This window comes from Molothrus aeneus, chromosome 9, assembly GCF_037042795.1.
Source record: "Molothrus aeneus isolate 106 chromosome 9, BPBGC_Maene_1.0, whole genome shotgun sequence".
NCBI lineage: Eukaryota > Metazoa > Chordata > Aves > Passeriformes > Icteridae > Molothrus > Molothrus aeneus.
Window position 1 is genome coordinate 17,468,595 of NC_089654.1, and position 17,798 is coordinate 17,486,392.

At 40.2% G+C, this 17,798-nt stretch overlaps 1 protein-coding gene across 2 annotated transcripts in view; it reads left to right on the forward strand.

The window, feature by feature from the left end:
- Positions 1-9,351: 9,351 nt before the first annotated feature.
- Positions 9,352-17,798, forward strand: part of SLC44A3 (solute carrier family 44 member 3) — a 35,612-nt gene continuing 27,165 nt past the window's right edge. The window contains exons 1-8 of one of the 2 annotated variants that reach the window (XM_066556053.1): positions 9,358-9,445; positions 9,787-9,894; positions 11,187-11,329; positions 11,770-11,906; positions 13,345-13,438; positions 14,856-15,025; positions 15,556-15,645; positions 16,278-16,402. In XM_066556053.1, coding sequence (XP_066412150.1) covers positions 9,419-9,445; positions 9,787-9,894; positions 11,187-11,329; positions 11,770-11,906; positions 13,345-13,438; positions 14,856-15,025; positions 15,556-15,645; positions 16,278-16,402 — 894 coding nt within the window. In that variant the 5' untranslated portion in view covers positions 9,358-9,418. Of the gene's footprint in view, positions 9,446-9,786; positions 9,895-11,186; positions 11,330-11,769; positions 11,907-13,344; positions 13,439-14,855; positions 15,026-15,555; positions 15,646-16,277; positions 16,403-17,798 lie in introns of both variants that reach the window. The other variant, XM_066556054.1, reaches the window with a different exon arrangement.

Consider the following 17,798-nt stretch of genomic DNA (forward strand, 5'->3'; position numbering starts at 1 on the left):
TTTACCAAGCAAGAGGCAGGACTGAGGCAGGGAGGGCTGAAAATACTTGCTGGACAGCAGAAAGTCAGGCACAGAAGAAAGGGTGAACTATCAAAAGGACATATCCCTACATTTAACCCAAACCTTGTGTAAATTCTGCCTGAAAGAATGAGCAAACAAATTTCTACAAATGAGTAATCATATGAGGCCTAGTGTGAGTGCAGGTCTCTGGTGTCTCCTGGTGAGCTTTCAAATAATCCATTTTGAGCTATGCCAGCCAGACCACTACAGCCCAGAGGTTTCTATGGATGCAAAGACAAGCCAAAAAGAAAACAGAATCACCTTTTGCCTCTAACTCTCCTAGAACAGTTACATACCCAAAGCAATCCATTTCTAAATAGTTTCTTATATGGCATTTATTTTCTGAGCCAAGTGTTGACAGAAAGCTGGATTACTTTTAATTGACTTAAGACAGGGAAACTGAAGCGTAAAATCCACATATCAACAAGGTGAAGAGGAGCAAACTCTATGAATAAGAGTTTGCATGATTAGCCCATAGATGTTTGTTTTGTCTTATTCCTTTACTGGTACACAGGAAGGGCCATGGGAATTCCCAGACACATCCACATCCTTTGGGTTATGCACTTTCCTAGTTAGTGTTATCAGTAACATTATGTTGTGCAAATATGTTATGTGGACAGGAAATTGTTATACTGCCATTGCTCATGTCAGTTTGACAACTTCAAATTTTAGTCACTAGAAATAGGGTCAACATCCTTTTTTCAAAATATCTTTCCATTTTTAAGCACGCAATGTTTGCTGCGAAATCTTGCTTCCTCAAATAGCTGCTCAAAGAAGTTTTTACCTTCCATTGAGTGTTTTTGTATCAAACATTGCCTAACAGTCTTCTCCACTGTAATGATACACACTTACTACGACAAGTGTTGGGAACAGCTAGGAGAATGCTAATTCTTTTTTACTGCATGAATGCAATCAAAGCACAGTAGCTATCCCATGACTTTACCCATAATGTGACAGACTAGGAATAGTGTTGTTCTGTGGTTTAATCACAACAGATGAGTAACAACCCTCAGTTTATGGGCAAAGATTAAAATAAATCAAAACTGCAACAATATCTAGACATTTATGTACATTTTGCTTTACACAGGTCTCGGTGTAAGACTGTATCTCATTTTACCTAACACCACAAAAACACTTCACACAATAAGATTGCTTATGGCAAGCATTATGAACAGAGTGATGAGTTGTTATTGCAGAAGCAGAAATGTTCCTTGAAAAGAAGTCTCAAAAGAATGCAGTTCTTTAATCTTAGTAATGGAAAAATGTTAACTCTAGTGACAGTGCTACAAGATTAGTTGACATTGATCTTCCTACTGTTAAAGGAAAACTATTTCTTTTTTCCCGTTAAATGATTTATGGAAACATTGAAACAAAGTGATTACATATTGTATTAAACTATATATTGGTACTGGAAGTACCAGCAGGCAATGGATGAGAGCAGAGTAGGGCTGGCCAATGACATGGAGCTCCATGCTTCTGATTTTAGACTCCAGCTGCTCTGCCTAGCTGAACTTCATGCACATGTGCAGGATAAATTTTGTGAGAAAGTTTGATATATAACATGTAACACTATTCTATATCTTTTCAGATAATGGGAAAAATTAAATTGAAAGAACGTTAGATTTCAGGATTCCTCTCTCCAAAAAAGTTGTTTATAGTATTAGATTCCAAGAATTCTTAATAGAGTAGGAATTATTTCTCTAGATATTTCACATTTAATTAGGTTTTGCAGAACTGGACCACAATTCTTAGCAAATATTTCAGCTATTGCACTCTTACCCTATAAATAGGTGTGCTAGTAAGAATGACTGCAGAATTTCTATGAGTTAGAGCTACTCATCTGGGAGAGTGCTGATTCAATGTCACTTTAATGGAGATGAATAAACTGTTTATGTAAGTCATGCCATCTCATAGTCTGTAACACCACCAGTGGCTGCTGGGCCCATTACTGCATTCCACTCGCTGTTGATTTTTCTTCTCATGACTGATTAAGACAAAACATAAATTGAGCAGGTAATTTATGAGAAGTCTCTGTAAAAAAATGAAGGTAAACCAAAGGTAGTATAAAGAGTATGTCAGATAAATAACAGACACCTGTGGGCCATTATCTGACTCAGTATGACTGGCCACATACTGATCTTATAGACGTGCTGTTCAAACATCAGTGTTTGGAGAGCAGATTGATGATTCTTTGACAAGGGAGCCTCTGGCATAAGTACATAGATAATCACCTTTCCTCCTGCTCTCAACAGGTTGTGCAAAGCAGGGTGTTCAGCATTCACTTTTCAGGTAATGAAGATATTTAAGTCTTTTAACATGTGTTGCAATGGAACTTCAGGTCCTGTCTAGTTGCATGAAACTTATGCAGAAACACACTATTATCCATGAACACCCTTTCCCTGGAACTCCTGACTAAAATAATGATTATTCTCATGTAAAGCAATTGGTCACAGTGTGCACTGAATATAATGAAATCTACAAATGGACTACTAGCAGTAATCTAAAACTTGAGTAGATTCTGTGCTGGTTGCCTGTGCTGTTGTTGGGAGTATTACATTTGAGTAAACTAGATGGCCTAATGCCTTCTCTAAATACAACCTGTGTTATTTTGAGGAAGAAAAAGCAGAATAAGAAATGCTGCTGCCCAAGCCTCACTAGATATTGTCAGGCTTTGTTTTAAAAGACAACTAATTAACACAGAGAGAATTGTACATGCTGTCAAACCTCAGTACAATAAACATCTAGTGGCAATAAATCCATGAAGTTAGGCTGTTTCCACTAGAGGGACCGGTGAAAAGCAGTGCTCGCAAAGTCCAAAACTAAAAGCTCCAACAAATGGCACTTAGCAGACCGTGTAGCTGAAGCCTCTTAGCAGACCGTGTAGCTGAGCAATGCGCGGTACCTGGGTTTGCCAGGAGGAGCTGCAAGGCGCTGCCGCGGCAAAGCGCAGCTACAGAGCTGCCCGAGAGTGACATCCAGTGGGAGATGGGGACACCCGCTCCCTCTGCACTCGCGGCTCTTTGAAAGCCCTACAGTCCAAGCTGTCTCTCTGGATACAACACCATTATTTTTCTCTGGCAAACACTCAGTAGCTGATTCTATTATTGTAAATTGTCCTTACAAGAACTAAAATATCAGTGAAGCATCTTGTGCTTTCAGAAAAGACTTCCCTCTAGTCGTTGCAATGATTCTGCTACTTATCTTAGTGTTGATAAAAACCACATTTCCCTGGTCTCCACCCAACTAATAAAAACATCTCATTGTTTTCATTCAGAACTAAACCTGACTCTGCAGGTCACAGATATTTCTGCATACTCCATGCGGTCCCAATTGAAGCCTTTTGCAATACTCTTTGATTTGGGTTTATCCTAGGTTATTCCATTCTCTTTGCAGCTCTCAAGAATATCTTCCATCCTTCCTTGCATTTACATAATTTACAGAACAAGCCATCCTTTCCCAACCTTCCAAATCCACAGCTTTCACTTCCCAATTCCTCTGAAACTCAAGCAATTCCTTTCCCTGGCTTTTTGAGGGGATATTTTGAAGAGCAGTGTAACTTGTCTGTTCTCTGTATTGAGACACTCAGATGTACTGGCATGTCTGCTCTTTAGACCAGAGAGGGACATGAACAGCCCTGAGACACAGAAGTTGTTCCAGTTCAAGCTCTTTCACCTTCTGCTACCCACATCAGTCAGAACCCTGGGCACATTGTAATTCTGATTTCCCACAAAGGTACGGCTCCAGCCTTGTCTGGCTTGGTAAGTAATGTTCCATGTGATCCTGAAACATTGATTCTCTTGCTCTGTTCTCAGACCTTGAAATGAGTCACCTCTAAAGTTTATTATCAAGTTCAACTCAGCAAACACTTTTCTAGGGTCAGGCTGTGCTCTAGCTTGTGAGGAATGAAAGGGCTCTTTGTGCAGATGTCTGCATGCTTGTGTGGCAAGTGGAACAAATTAACTTTGTGGTATTATACTCGTTCCTTGAATGATTCATATATTTGGTAAATCACAGGAGGGATGGTGGTTTGCAGCAGTAATCTAAAACTATAGAGGCAGTAAGATGTGTACACTCCATTCTTCTAGACTGCTGGCTAATCTACTCAATAATCATTGTCCTGAAATAAAAATAGAGCTTCTCAATGCACTAGAAATATCCAGAAGAATTTGATTATTAATTTGGTTATTAATTTGTTAAATTCAAGTGAGAAGGCTGAGAAGTAAAACATCTCAAAAATTACTAGAAAAAATATTGCTTATTTTATCTTTCGTGCATTTTCCTAATTATATTTACAACTAAGTATTTAGAAAGTCCAGCTGTAAATGATCAGCAAACAGATGAGCAAACAGAAAAGTGAGCATGGAGCATCATAAAGAAACTACCTCAAGTCATCAGAAAGATTGGACTCTTTAGATGCCTTGGACAGAAGTCTGCCAGTGGATCCAGAGGAGCAGTGGCAGTACTGGCAGGCTGATCAGAAATCTGACTGGGAGCTTTGGGTTGATAGCCAGGCCTGAGTCTGCCAGGGCACTCTGGCACTCTCAGGCCAACACTGAGGATATTTGCTGACAGGAGGATACTCTGCTTGTGAAAGTGAGTGGTGGCAGACCCAGATTCTTTTGATCATTCCCCACAGTCTTAATCTTTTAAGTACCTTCAGGACTTGTGCTATGGCTTGTTTATGCCCACACAGCTTTCACTGTCTACCCTTTTCTTACCTGGCCAGTTTTATGCCTCCCCATACCAGTTCTAGCCTCCCTTAGCTCTCAGGGTTCTACTTTTTTCAATCTTGGCCTCCTTTTTTCAGCCATTTCCTACTATCTCTCAGTCTCACTCACATCCAGCCCCACTGTTTCCTCAAATCCTGCATGCTGTCCCTTGCACGCCAGTCCTCCCTCCACCTCCTCTCTCTGGCAGCCATTCCCCTACTGTCCTTGACTTCCATTTCACTTCTGTTTCTGGTGCCTTTGCTGAGCCAGTCCTGGCTTTCAGTCTGTTACTGTGGCTCAACAGAGGCATAATGGCCCACTGTCTACAGCCTTAGGTTAAATGCTTTCATGATACTGATGTTTTGAATCCCTCATCCTTCTCAGAGACCTGCTAGGTCCTGCTTTCCTTATCAACCAAAGTATTCCTTATCAACTCCAGAAACCTATTCAGCAGCAATACCTAGTTCTCCTTTTTCTTTATATTTATCTCAGGAGCAGTGCCTGCTCTCCATCAGGACAATCACTGATGTGAAGGTGAAACAGTGAAAGTCCATGACAGGTCAGAAGCACCTTTCAGGGCTGCCCAGACTGTCTCAGCCAGGCCCTGGGTACACCATGCAGGCACAGACTACAGATCCTTTAGCTATGAAGCTCATCAAGTTGACTGAGCATACACCATGATTTATCAAAGTGGTTTGGGTAAATATGGATGAATTTTCTCAAATATGAGAAAAAGCTAGAAATATTTCTTTCCTCTTGTCCATTAAAAATCTCTGATGAAATAATGTGTAATAATATCTTTACTATTATCCAAGAAGGGATACTATATTGTCTGGTTCTTTAATTTCATTCTTAAAAGTGACTGAATAATATGTGCTGATGTTTTTCAAAAATCTTGAGCACCTGCCATGAGAAATTTCATACTGAATGGTCCAAGAGAGATGAGATCATAAACACCTGCACTTAGAATGCAAACCTGAGTAGCAGCTTGAGCATCATAGGAGGCATTATGTTTGGTTTCTTGGTGTTACAGTTCAGGATTTTCCAAGCATAGATACCTACAGAGAACAGTGCCTGCCTGCTAAGCTATTGTACATAAGCAAGATCATTTGAGAGCAATGGAAATTATGCTCAGCTGCACCTTCTCTAATCAGGCAGAAAATGTTTGCTTTTAAGCTGAGTTTCCCAGTTACCGTGTCCTGTTATTAAAATAATTGGTCTCTGTTCCTTGTCTGACCCAGAAGGGGATACAGATAGGGATAGTCATCTCACTTAACCAGTCTAGCAAGGAACTGTCATGTTTTCATTTAGCACCTTCCTCTCCCAGTCCACATTCCTGCTCCGGTTTTAATCAGGTAAGTTTCTTGGTGAGAAAGTTGAGCCCTAAGTGCAGGCAGCACCAGGACTCATTCTCAGTGAATAAACTACAGTCATAAGAAATAACTAGAACTTTGTTATTAAAGCTTGGAGTCACGAAGCTTGATTTCATGTTTGATTTTTTCTGTATCTTCTATGTGACTTAATGAAAAACAGAGAGTTGAAAAATGCCCATGAATTTACACTGCTGCTCATCTCTGTTGCTGATAAACATGTCTGAAGATGGGTAACATGTAAAACATCCTTTAAAAACTACAAGTAGTCTCAGAAGAGTAAATGTTAATCTCCCTTGCTGTGGTTCCCCCACTGCAACACACCAAGCAGGTTGAATGGTTAGAAAATTTAAAAATGTCTTAAAATTCAAATAAATCACTGTGAGTTCCTGGGTACTCCAAAACTGTAAATATTTTCTTTTCCTTTGCAAGAAATGTTACATTCTTGGGAGATCAGTGCAGACTTATGAGTGACTGTGGATCCTCATGATACCAATCTCCCATGGAAGTGGCTGTAGTTGGATACAAGATTGAAATGAAGATATTTATTTTATAAAGTCAGCATCTTCTCCATGTAGACCAGGGGACTGAGACCAAAGGCTCCAACATGGGCTTCTCACCAGAAACAGCACAAGCCAGTGGCCACCTCTCTGGCCAAGTCATTAGTGCTCACAAAGAGGGACCAGTTCTCTAATGCAATACTCTTTCTCCAGAATTCATTTTCATCTCATTTCTATTTCAGCACTACAAAAATATCACTTCTAAAGCTCCCTGCTCCTCACAGAGTGCTCAAATGACTCAGCTGCAGAAACCAGGCTCTATCCTGTGAAGGTGGTAAGACAGAAAATCCAAAATAAATCTTTTGGGCAATTTTTGGCAAGATTGGACAAATAACAAGCGACAGTTTTTGGTATTATGCTTTGGATGTGGGTGTTTAAATCTGTTATCCAATCTGAGCCTTGTTTCCTGGTATTTTCTTCAACTGTAGCATGAGGATCCTTCCTCATTTGTGAGTATTGGCTCACCGTGGTGTGAGGCTCTGTGCACCCATCTCAAATGCTGAGCTGCAGCTCGAAACTGGGAGCCGAGCCCCACCTAGTGACACAGGATAAAAGTACTCAGCTGCTACTAAGTAGAAAAAATGTTTTATTCGATCATGTTTGAAACTCAGGATAAAAAGTTATTACAATTAAAATATTTAATTTACGATTTTTAAAAATCTTATTCTAATTGTGAGTTATTTTCTAGCATTTCTAAGATAATTGCTCCTAGTCTGTCTAGCTGAAGAAATAAAAGAATCTTGATTGATATTGCTCAGTAAAATCAGGCCTCTACTTCTGATTCCCATTGTTTTTTACATGAACTTCAGTTACCTGGATTCTGGAGTTTATTAAAAAAATATTTGTTCCATTTGCTGGTTTCCACTATTCACAGTAAGAATGGAACTCAAAATTTAAAGAGGATCCTTCAAAAAGTGCCAGACCAACAGCAAAATATTAGCATGTGATGACAGCAAGTCATCAGATTCTAATACAGGCCTTCATTACTGGCATTGTTCTTCAAGATGCTTTTTCTTAATCAGATAATGATCCTGTCTCAGAGTTCTTTTTGTCTAGGTTAAAAAGTTATTAATAATTTTGGTTAGCTTTCTTGATATAACAAAAAAATTAACTTATCTTATAAAAAAAACAAAACTGTTAAGTTTCCTGTGGACTTTCACATTTGTATTTGAAGGGAAAATTACTTTTCCCACACATTTTTAAAGTGCAACAGCACAAAGTGAAGGAAAAACTATTTTCTCTGTTTAAGTTTTATAAGCACAAAACTGCTCCTTCGGTTTTAGAATTTTATTTTAATTTTCATCCAAATTCTGAAAACTCCCCAAAATTGATGAATGATGAGCATTAAAAGACAAAATGCTGATAAAGACAAGAACTATGAGCTGGCTGGAAACTAAATGGTTAATAAATCCTTTGTAAGACAGTTTTTTAGAACTCTTTCCTGCTGTGTTTCTTCAGAACCACTTCTTGGGAGGGGGAGGAGGTGGGGGTGGAGGTGTGTGTAAATTTAAATCAGAATTTTAGCAGGTTCTGTCAAGACAGTTAAAATGTCAATTTCAGAAACATTGTATGACTTTGTATGTATGTATGCCCCAGAACATTGTGTGTTCTGGGGCAGAGATTCACTCCTTTTTATAAAAGCCCCGTTTCTAATATTACCTATTTACTTCCATCTGTGCTAGTTTGTCACCAAGGTTTCATGCTGCATTTTCTCCAGAGAACTGGAATACATTGGCTTTGTTTTGCTTTCTTTTTCTAGAAAAGACTAGCCTAGTGCTCTGTCTCCTATGCAAGATGGACCAATTCTTAAACAGCTTTGCGGAACAGCTTCCATTTAATTCAATTTTATTTCAATTGCAGATGTTGTGGTACTTCTTAAAGACGATATTTATTTGTTCCACTGACTGTCAGGAAGAGGACAAAACCATACTTTTAACATCCTTCCAATTTGTAATTTTCTCTAGATTATTGAGCTGAATTTACTGAACATAAAGATAAATCGGCAACAGGGACAGCACAGAGAAAACATGTTATTAAAAGTGGCTAATAATTCCCGCATTCCTCAGTCATCTGAGTTACATGGATTGACCTAATTTAGTGTTATTCCTGTTGTTGCAGGTTATTCCTATGCATTCAAAATGCATATGGACATAGATGAGAGTATGTATAGCATAATACAGCACGTCAGCGTGATGTAACTGTACAAACTACAGCCAAAGAGAAGCTGAAAAGGATCTATGACTGGCTGTGTATTGATAATGCAGCCGGATCAGCCGACCGGGTATCGCGGTGTCAGTGGGCTTTACAGACAGAACAGCCCCCGTTCTGTGCCGGCAGTGACAAATCTTCAGCTATTCCCAGGAATAAGCTAATGAAGGGGGAAATATAAACCTCCCACCCCAGGCGGGGGCCCTGTATAAACCTGCGGCTGTGGAGGAGCTGCCGGATCCCCGAGCGCCCCTCCCGGGAGCGGAGCGCCCGGGGCAGGAATGCCGCTCTCTCTCTCCCTCCCTCCTGCCGGCGCAGCGGCCCCGCCGCCCCGGGCACAGCCCGGCCACAGCGGCGGGCGGAGCTGCCGGAGGTGCCGCCGCCCGGCCCGGCCCGGCCCCGCGCCGCTGGAGCCGAGCCCCGGGCAGCGTCGCCCCGCCGAGCCGGCTGCGCCCCGGGCCCGCCCGCCGCCCCCGCGGAGCACGGCCCGGCCAGCGCGGCCAGCGCGGCCATGGAGCGGAGCGGGGGCCGGCGGCAGGTGAGCGCGGGCCGGCACAGCGCCCGGGACAGAGCCGGCAGTGCGGGGGGCGCGGAGCGGGAGCACAGAGCCGGCAGTGCGGGGGCATAGAGCCGGCAGAGCGGGGGCACAGAGCCGGCAGAGCGGGGGCACAGAGCCGGCAGTGCGGGGGGCGCGGAGCGGGGGCACAGAGCCGGCAGTGCGGGGACAGCGCGCCTCGCCACGGCACAGAGCTGCCAGGTGTTCCGCACTGAAGGGGCGAAGTTACGCGCTTGCTGAAATCTCCGCCCTCTGGGACTTGAGTTAATTTCACAGGAAGTTTGTTCTGTTCTTTTCTTGAACTTTTATTTGTTTCTATTTAGGACTCAGGAGATAGTGTTTATGAACTACGGGAATGGAGACCAGCCGTTTACAGAAAGTGTACGGACATTCTCTGGCTGCTCCTCTTCTGTCTTTTCTGGGCTGGTTTGGTAAGTGTGCACAGTTTGTTTGTTTGTTCTCTGGAAGGACAAATCAAAATAAGTCTGCTGTAAGCAAAAATGAGATTGTTCTCAGAACTAAAGAAGCATATTTGTACATGTTTGTGTATGAGACGTGGTTTTACCCAGATCCAATCTTTAGTCACAAGTACTAAAAGTAGAAGCACAGATAAAGGCTCTAAAGCTGAAGTTAGAAGGCAGTTGTGCTGGTCTGTGCAATTTGTCTCGAGCACAGCCAATATTCAGCTATACTCGTTCAAAGCAGCAGTGGTTAATGTGGGACTGGGGAGCTTTGCTGCAGCCAGCAGTTGGCACATAGCCACAGAGCTTAGTGATTGTCCTTGGTGTGTGTGAAATGTGACTTGCACCCCATGGGACAGAGGAGAAGCTTGCATCACTGAGTTCTTCAGTAGCTGGAGTGATGGAGAGATAAGTCTTGGGTAAAGCAGTACTCAGGACTTCACCAGTTTCACAGAAGAATTGCTGCTGCTGAACCTTGGCAAAGGTTCTTTCCAGGGATTGTTTTGGCCCTCACAATGTACAGGAGGGTTTAAGCTGCATTCCTGGACAAGGTGTTTCATTTTGACTGAGAATTGCTGCTACTTGTCCAGCAGAGGTACTTAGCTACTTTTGGGGTTTACAAGAAGATGATCTACTGGAACTTTGATCTCGCAACAGAACAACTAAAAGGTCAGGGCAGTGTTACCTAAGTGACACTGCACAGGATGGCTTTCTACATATTTTTTACATGTGTTAAAGATGCTCCTTCCTGAAATTTCAGGTAATCTCCATTTTAAATATATTTTGTGTTTAAAACAATTCTGATTACATTCACTAGCAGCTTCAAGGGCCCATCATGGCAGCAGTTCTATTGTCCAAGTGTGTCTTGAAGGTCACCCTGTAACATGAGATGCAGTGAGCACATGAAAAATCACCATTTGAGTGATCTTGCCTACTGACACACATGAACATCACTAGGAACAGTGTTCAGCACCTTAGTAATGCTTTCCTCTTATTTTAATCAGGACCTCTATCTTCCTTCTCCTTTGTTATTCTGCTTAATTTATATACTTTCAACAAGAGATGAAGGAAAGCTCTAAGGAAGCATTAGGGCTATGAAATTGCCCATGTGACTTGCTCTGGCCTTGTGCAGAGGGGTGAATTTTAGATTTAACTGTTTGCAACCGGAAGGCAAAAATGCATGACCTAAAAGGAATATTTATTGAATAGGAAGGAAAAGCTATGGCAGCATGCTTTCATATTTAAAAAAAATATTTTAACAGATATTTATAAGTGGCTATGCTGTGGTGGCTGGTGCTGCAGAAAGACTTGTGCTTGGATATGACAGCTTTGGGAACATATGTGGTCGGAAGAACACTCCTGTAGAAGGGGCAAATCTTTCTGGATTGGACATGACTAATAAAAAGTAAGTGCATCAGATAATGTATAAATCAATCAAATGTTTGAGAACTTAGTAAAATATGTATCTTCTAGTTGTCAGTCATATACATCTCTGTAACTATACACAGTTGTATTGAAAGGCAAAAAAGGTGGGAGTAGTGCAGAAGAGTGATTGAAATTAAAAAGTTAAGGTAGAATTCAAAAATTTGCTGCATTGTTATGCTTTATGCAGCTGCCTTCTTAAAGAGGATCTTAAATGAGACATCAGCCAAACAGGCAGTCATTCTATATGGCAAATCTTTCTACTTAAGGATGTTGCACATTGAAGTTCCCAGTCATTCCACTGACTCCTTTGGAAAAAGTTTCACTTGCTTTGTAGCACTTTAAAAAAGAAGGTTCAGAATTTAAACTTATGAAAAACCAAGAAAGCTTGTTTTTTGAGAAGAGGATCTTTTTTCTTTCTAGGTATGTGTTCTTTCTGAATTCATGCAGCCTGGAAATACAAAGCCCCAAAATCAGTTCACTTTCCTTGTGCGTGTCAAGTTGTCCACAACAGCAACTCAACTCTTTGGAAGATCTACAGAGTTTTGCAAGGAATAATGGTGTGCCACAGGGAATATGAGTACCTCAGTGTATCTGTAGAGCAGTTGAGCAGCTTCCACTTTGTTTTTGTTATGGCTCTTACACTAGGGAGTCATATCTTACCATTAATTTCCTGAACAGTTCATGATAGCAGAAAATAAAATGTCTTGTTTCTGCTTTATTTCAAACCCATAGTTTCTTGAAATGTTATAGCTCTCTTATGCAAATTAGAAAGTTGTTCATTAACTCCTGCACAGTGCTGAGATTATGTAACAGAAAACCAACTGTTGATAATGAACTAGTGAAGTTTGGTGGGGGTGCCTGTAGGTGACCAGGCTTCATATGTTGTTTGTGACTCTTGTCCAACTGGTTCCTTTAAATGTAATTAAAACTGCGGTGGAATTATTAATTCCATGAAGACACAAGTGGATTTATCCCTCTAAACATTAGATCCCTACGTTTGCTATTCCATTTTGTTGTAGTTTAACCCCTGCTGGCAACTAAGTACCACACAGCCACTCACTTCCCAGCAAAACCAGGACACACCTTGAAATTTTATTTGATTCTGGTGTTCAAGATGAAAATGCTGTCAGAAATAGTCAGAAATAGTTATGTGAAAGAGGCTCCAGTTTATTCATGTCCAACATGTAAATAAAATAATCTGTAGCCTAAGCCTTATTTCATGGAGTGTATATAAACTTCAGACCATATGAATATTAATGGCTATTATTGTTGGAGGTCAGTATCCTTTTTTTTTTTTTTTTTTTTGTTTTGCTGTTCTATTTGGCAGGGATTGCTATTAAAATTGACAATATTTGTTTTAATTTAATTCTGGGGTAGTTTGATATAATTTTGTATCTGCAGAAGCTGTAAACACCTGTGAGATTATATAAGTATTTTCAGTCTAACTAAACATAATTGCATCAAATTCCAGCTACAACTGCTTGCATGTTTATGTCAAGGCAGAGAGGAGTCTTGCATTTTGAATAGCTTTCCCAGGAGTGCTGTCTAATGGAGCAGAGAACCTGGAAATATTTCACCTAGATCCCAGCACAAGTTAGGTTTCTGGATACAGATGTATTCTATTCTAACTCAGGAGGGCCTGGCTCTATTGTAGCTTCCATCTTTTCAGGTTTTTCTCTAGTCCTAGTGAGCAAGGATTAATGGCACTGTGGAGCAAACAATGTGCCTGAGTGTGCCTGCCCTCCAGGAACATAAGTGGTAACTGTGGTTAAGTTGAGAAAGCAAAAGATTCTGCAGAGGTTGGTTTAGATTTACTCAACTACCTAATTTACTATTCATATTCCCACTGGAATATCAGGGATGAAAATGGCCTGCTAAGGATCAAACCAGAAGTGCAAACAAAACTTAGCTGTTAATGTGGTTTTTCTCTCAATTTTTTACTAATCTTAAGTTACTTTTTCCTCTCTCTGATTTCTTTTTTTTTTTTTTTTTTAGGTTCTTTCCTTTGTGTTTACAGCCTGAACGTTTCCAGTTACACAGTAAATCCAAAGGCAGCTCAGCTGTGTCCCACACTGCCAGTTCCACCAAGGTAAGAATGACTGAGTACTTTACAACCTCCTTCAGTCCAAACAGCTTCTTATGGATTGTTACTTTCTCACATTTTGTATTTGGCTTGATGCTTCACAGTCAGGATGGTTTTGCTTTGTTAATTTTTTTGTCTGTGTATCCTTACAAGTTCTTTTATGTGCCTGTGAATATGCCAGTGTCCCACAGAACAAACAAGGACTGCATTCCTTCCATTCCGCTACCCTTTATTCCTCTACCCTTCCATTCCTCTTCCTTTTCCAAATTAGGAAAAAGCACTCCATATGAGGAACAGCTTAGCTGCTGCAAAGATTTTGCTTTCTCCCTCAATGCCAAGGATGTGGTCTTTAGCCTTGCTTCTTCTCCTGAGCCCAGAAATTTCCATCAGAATAATTTTATAGCCATTTTTATGTGCTTGAAGCACAGATATGTGGATGTCGCTGTAAAATCTGTGCTTGAAGCACAGATATGTGGATGTCGCTGTCTTTGTAAAATCTGGCATTTGTAAGTCAAAATTCTTAAACCTGTGATTTTAAGTTCCACCGTGTCATGAAAATACAGCAGAGAATTGGAATCTCTGTGTTTGCAGAGCTAATTAATCTGCTCTGAACAGCAGAAAATAGAACAAAATGAAAAGAAGAGAGCAGGAGACATGTAAAAACACTACATACAGTGGATCAAAGGACAGCGTGTAAATTGATGAAAAAATATGGCCTGTTTCACTTATTTCCTCAAATTTCTAGGCCTTTTTTTGGTTTGTCAAGGAAATCAGCAAAGTTATTCATCTTGCACAGTAATATTACATGGTAGAAGCAAAGATGGGTAGTGATTTTTTTAGCTGTTGATAACAAAACCTCTCCTTTTCAGGTATGATTTTGCCATTGGCTGTTGTAGGGCAGCACTGCCAAAGTGGGACAATAAATATATGCAAGAAGCTTGGCTAGGAGTGCCAAATAATTTTGTATAAATATTTGGTGCCATTAATTGTGCCTTGCAAACATTGTTTTGGTGCGGCTTTTAGAATGCGTAAATATCATAAAAGCAATACAAAGTGGTTTTGATCTAGAATTATCTACAACAGCATAGGTTACAGCTATGTTAGCATGAACTTTGTTTTTACATAAATACATTGGAGCAAAGCAGGTGAAGCCAGACTAGAATGGGAGTAGGAGCTATGTGCTGATGCTGATAGTTAATGAGAGAGTTGTTAATTTCTTTTCTCAGGCTGATCTTGAATGGATCTGTTCTGGTACAGTGATACAGGCATGACACTGTTAAGGAGCTTATTCTGCAGATTATACACAAAACTACTCTTTATAACAGAATGCTCTCTGTGGAAATGGCAGGATGGATCTCTGTGGATTTTAAACTGTTTGTCCAGTAATTAATATTTTTTACCACTTTTGTTTTCAACCTTTCAGTAAATCCTTTCCATTATTTAATCGCTGTGTTCCACAAAATCCTGAATGCTATTCCAAATATGCATCTGTCCTCATAAGTATGGTTAATGAAATGGATGTTTTTCACCGAATTCTGAGTGGAATATTGGCAGGAAGAGATACTGTGATAGGACTGAGTGTCCTTGCACTAGGTAAGGTTATAAATAAAAAGTGGATAATGATATTCAATTAAAAGGTTAAAGTGTTTCTTGTAAGTCTATATGTTTAATTCAAAAGTAGACTTTTTTCATATTTTCTGGGCACAGTTATTTTTTAAGGAAGGGTGATCAGATTTTATCAGGAGAGATTTAATAGACTGGTGAAATGCAGATCTCTATCAGATTCTGTGGTCCATGACATGGTTAAATACCTCATTTTGGAGGACTGTAAGAAATTGTTGAAGAAAAAGATTACATCAGCATGAATACTTGAACTTAAGTCTTACATAAGATGTTATTAAAAAGCTAGTATTTTCTGTAGTGAAATATATCAGCTATAAGTTTCTTATTATTTAAGTTAGAGGTAACTGTGTGCTTTAAATGTTAAAAAGGTTGCCAGCTTTATTAAATGCTGTTGCTATTAAGATTACTGTTTAAAAATAAAAGCTAAAATTCTACAAGAACCTTAAATTTATATTTAAAATTAAAAGGGTTGTAACACTCAAACTTTATGTATTTTTCAGCCTTTTCTTTGATACTGGTTTTAGCCTTCAGATTCATTCAGACCCTCTTCATCCATACTCTGATTGCACTGGTTGTGTTTGGGTTGTTGTGTAAGTATATTTACTGTTTCACTGTATTGAAGGATTAGCAGCTGAACAAACAGCTATCCTTTATTTCCATGGCCATCCTCAGTAACCTTCAGCTTACCACAGTCATTTCCAAGCTGAGGCCTGCTTGCCGTTTGGTGCCAAGGTCTGGCTGTGCTGTTCCAGCTGCTGAGTGTTAGGATGATGGTGATGTTTATTGTTTTTATAGATGCCTAGAAACAACATTTCTTTTGGCAGATGAATGCAGTTATGAAAATGCTACTGTTTCAAAGAATGCTTAGTGAACTCTTACACTGCCTGCTTTAGGAGGGGAGAACCATAGGAATGTGTCTGGCTAAAGCTTGTCATTCCATGAAAGTTAGCTTTGGATCTCCACAATGAAATTACATGCCTGAGCTTCGGGATGACTGCAGGAAATCCAAATGTTCTGCTGCGGTTTTACCTCAGTCTGACAGGCCATTACTGGAAGCTTCTCTGTGCTCACTGATCCTGTGCCTCACTTTGGTGACTGGCAGTATTCCTGAGCCCTGGGGGATGGTTAGGAGGGCAGGACACTGGGAAGGGAAGGTGGGCAGGCATCATCCTGCCAGCAGCAGCGTGCCCTGCCCACCCTCACGCTGCTCTGCTCTGCTCAGTTGTGTCAGGTGTGCTCTGGTGGCTCCATTACGACTACAGGAATGACCCCAGCACTGAACTGGAAACAGAGAAGGAAAATGTAAAGTTCCTACTTGGATATGCCATCTTCTCAACAATCATCACTGTAAGTAGCATTTTGCCCTAAGCAATGGCAGAGGCTGTGTCTTGAAAACTTGAACCACAGTGGTTCTGCAACAATAAAAATAATTCCTAATTCTTTTCAAATTGGAAAATGAGAGTAAATTCTAAGATCTTCTTATATTCATTCACATATAATCATAAAATAACAGAATGGTTTGAGTTGGAAGGGACTTTAAAGATCCCTAGTTCCAAATAGATTTTTAGGCCCCCATCAAAACTACAAAAATAATTTTATATATTCATTGCGAAACTTGTTTTTCAGCCTTGTCATACTTCAAAACTGTACAAACTGTGTCAGTGTTGTTGGTGTAAAAATGCCAGAATTGTGTTCCATGCCCATTTTCTGCTGCATCAGCTCACTGGAGAATCATGTTGAATATGCACAGGGGCACTGGTTGAGTATGGACACGAGATCTGTGGATTCATCCCACCCTGTCAGCAGGAGAAAGGGGTGGCAGCTCTTTGAGACAATGAAAGGGGCACTGAAACGCAGGCAGCATTGTCTAGACCTCATGTTATGGGGTTAAATTCTGTTTTTCTCTCACTGACCTTGTTTTACAACAGAAAATCTGAGTGTGACTTGCAACTTTTGAAGAGAGTTTTTTCACTCCAATGTTGCAATGTTAAAAGGAGCCATTTTTTAATTTGATGGTACAGTCAATTTGTACTTCATGAGATTTGTCAAAGCAGTTGTCCTGTTGTCTTAGAGATGAGTAAGATCCATATGGAATTTGCCAGATATGAACAGTCTGACAATTTACAGTGACAAATATAAATGTGTCACAGACCAGATTTTTTTTAATATCCTCTATAAGTTATGACCTTATTACATCTGCTGATTCTAAAAAGGTAAGAAAAAGTTTCTTTGAATGCTTGTGTGTTCCAGTACAACTGACTGTTGTTTGCAGAACTGTGGGAACAGCCACTGCTGCAGGTTATGCTTCTCTTCAGAGCTGGTGGCTTCTTTCCAGAGCAGGCAAGAACACTAGTGAAGGAACTGCCACTGCTTGTATTTATTGCTTTAAAGATTCCAACCTCCCTTATAATTGCTGTTCATAGTGCTTTGTCACATACAAAGAATTGGGGACTTTGTGGGATTTTTGACTTGGGGTTTTGTTATTGGTGGGTTGGGTTTTTTACTTTGGGAAGACGATAATTTATTTAAAAAGTTTTCATTTTATGTCTTCTTTGTTCCTATACATACATAGCTCAGAAACTAGTTGGGTTGTGGACTGCAGGAAAGGACTGGTTCTCCTACCATTGTGAAAGTGAACAGTGGCAAACTGACCTGAGTAGAAAGAAAGTTTAAAAGTTCATGACATGCAGGGTATGTGAAAGCAATGTGCAGTGTGTAATGTATGTTTATGTTTGCTATAAAG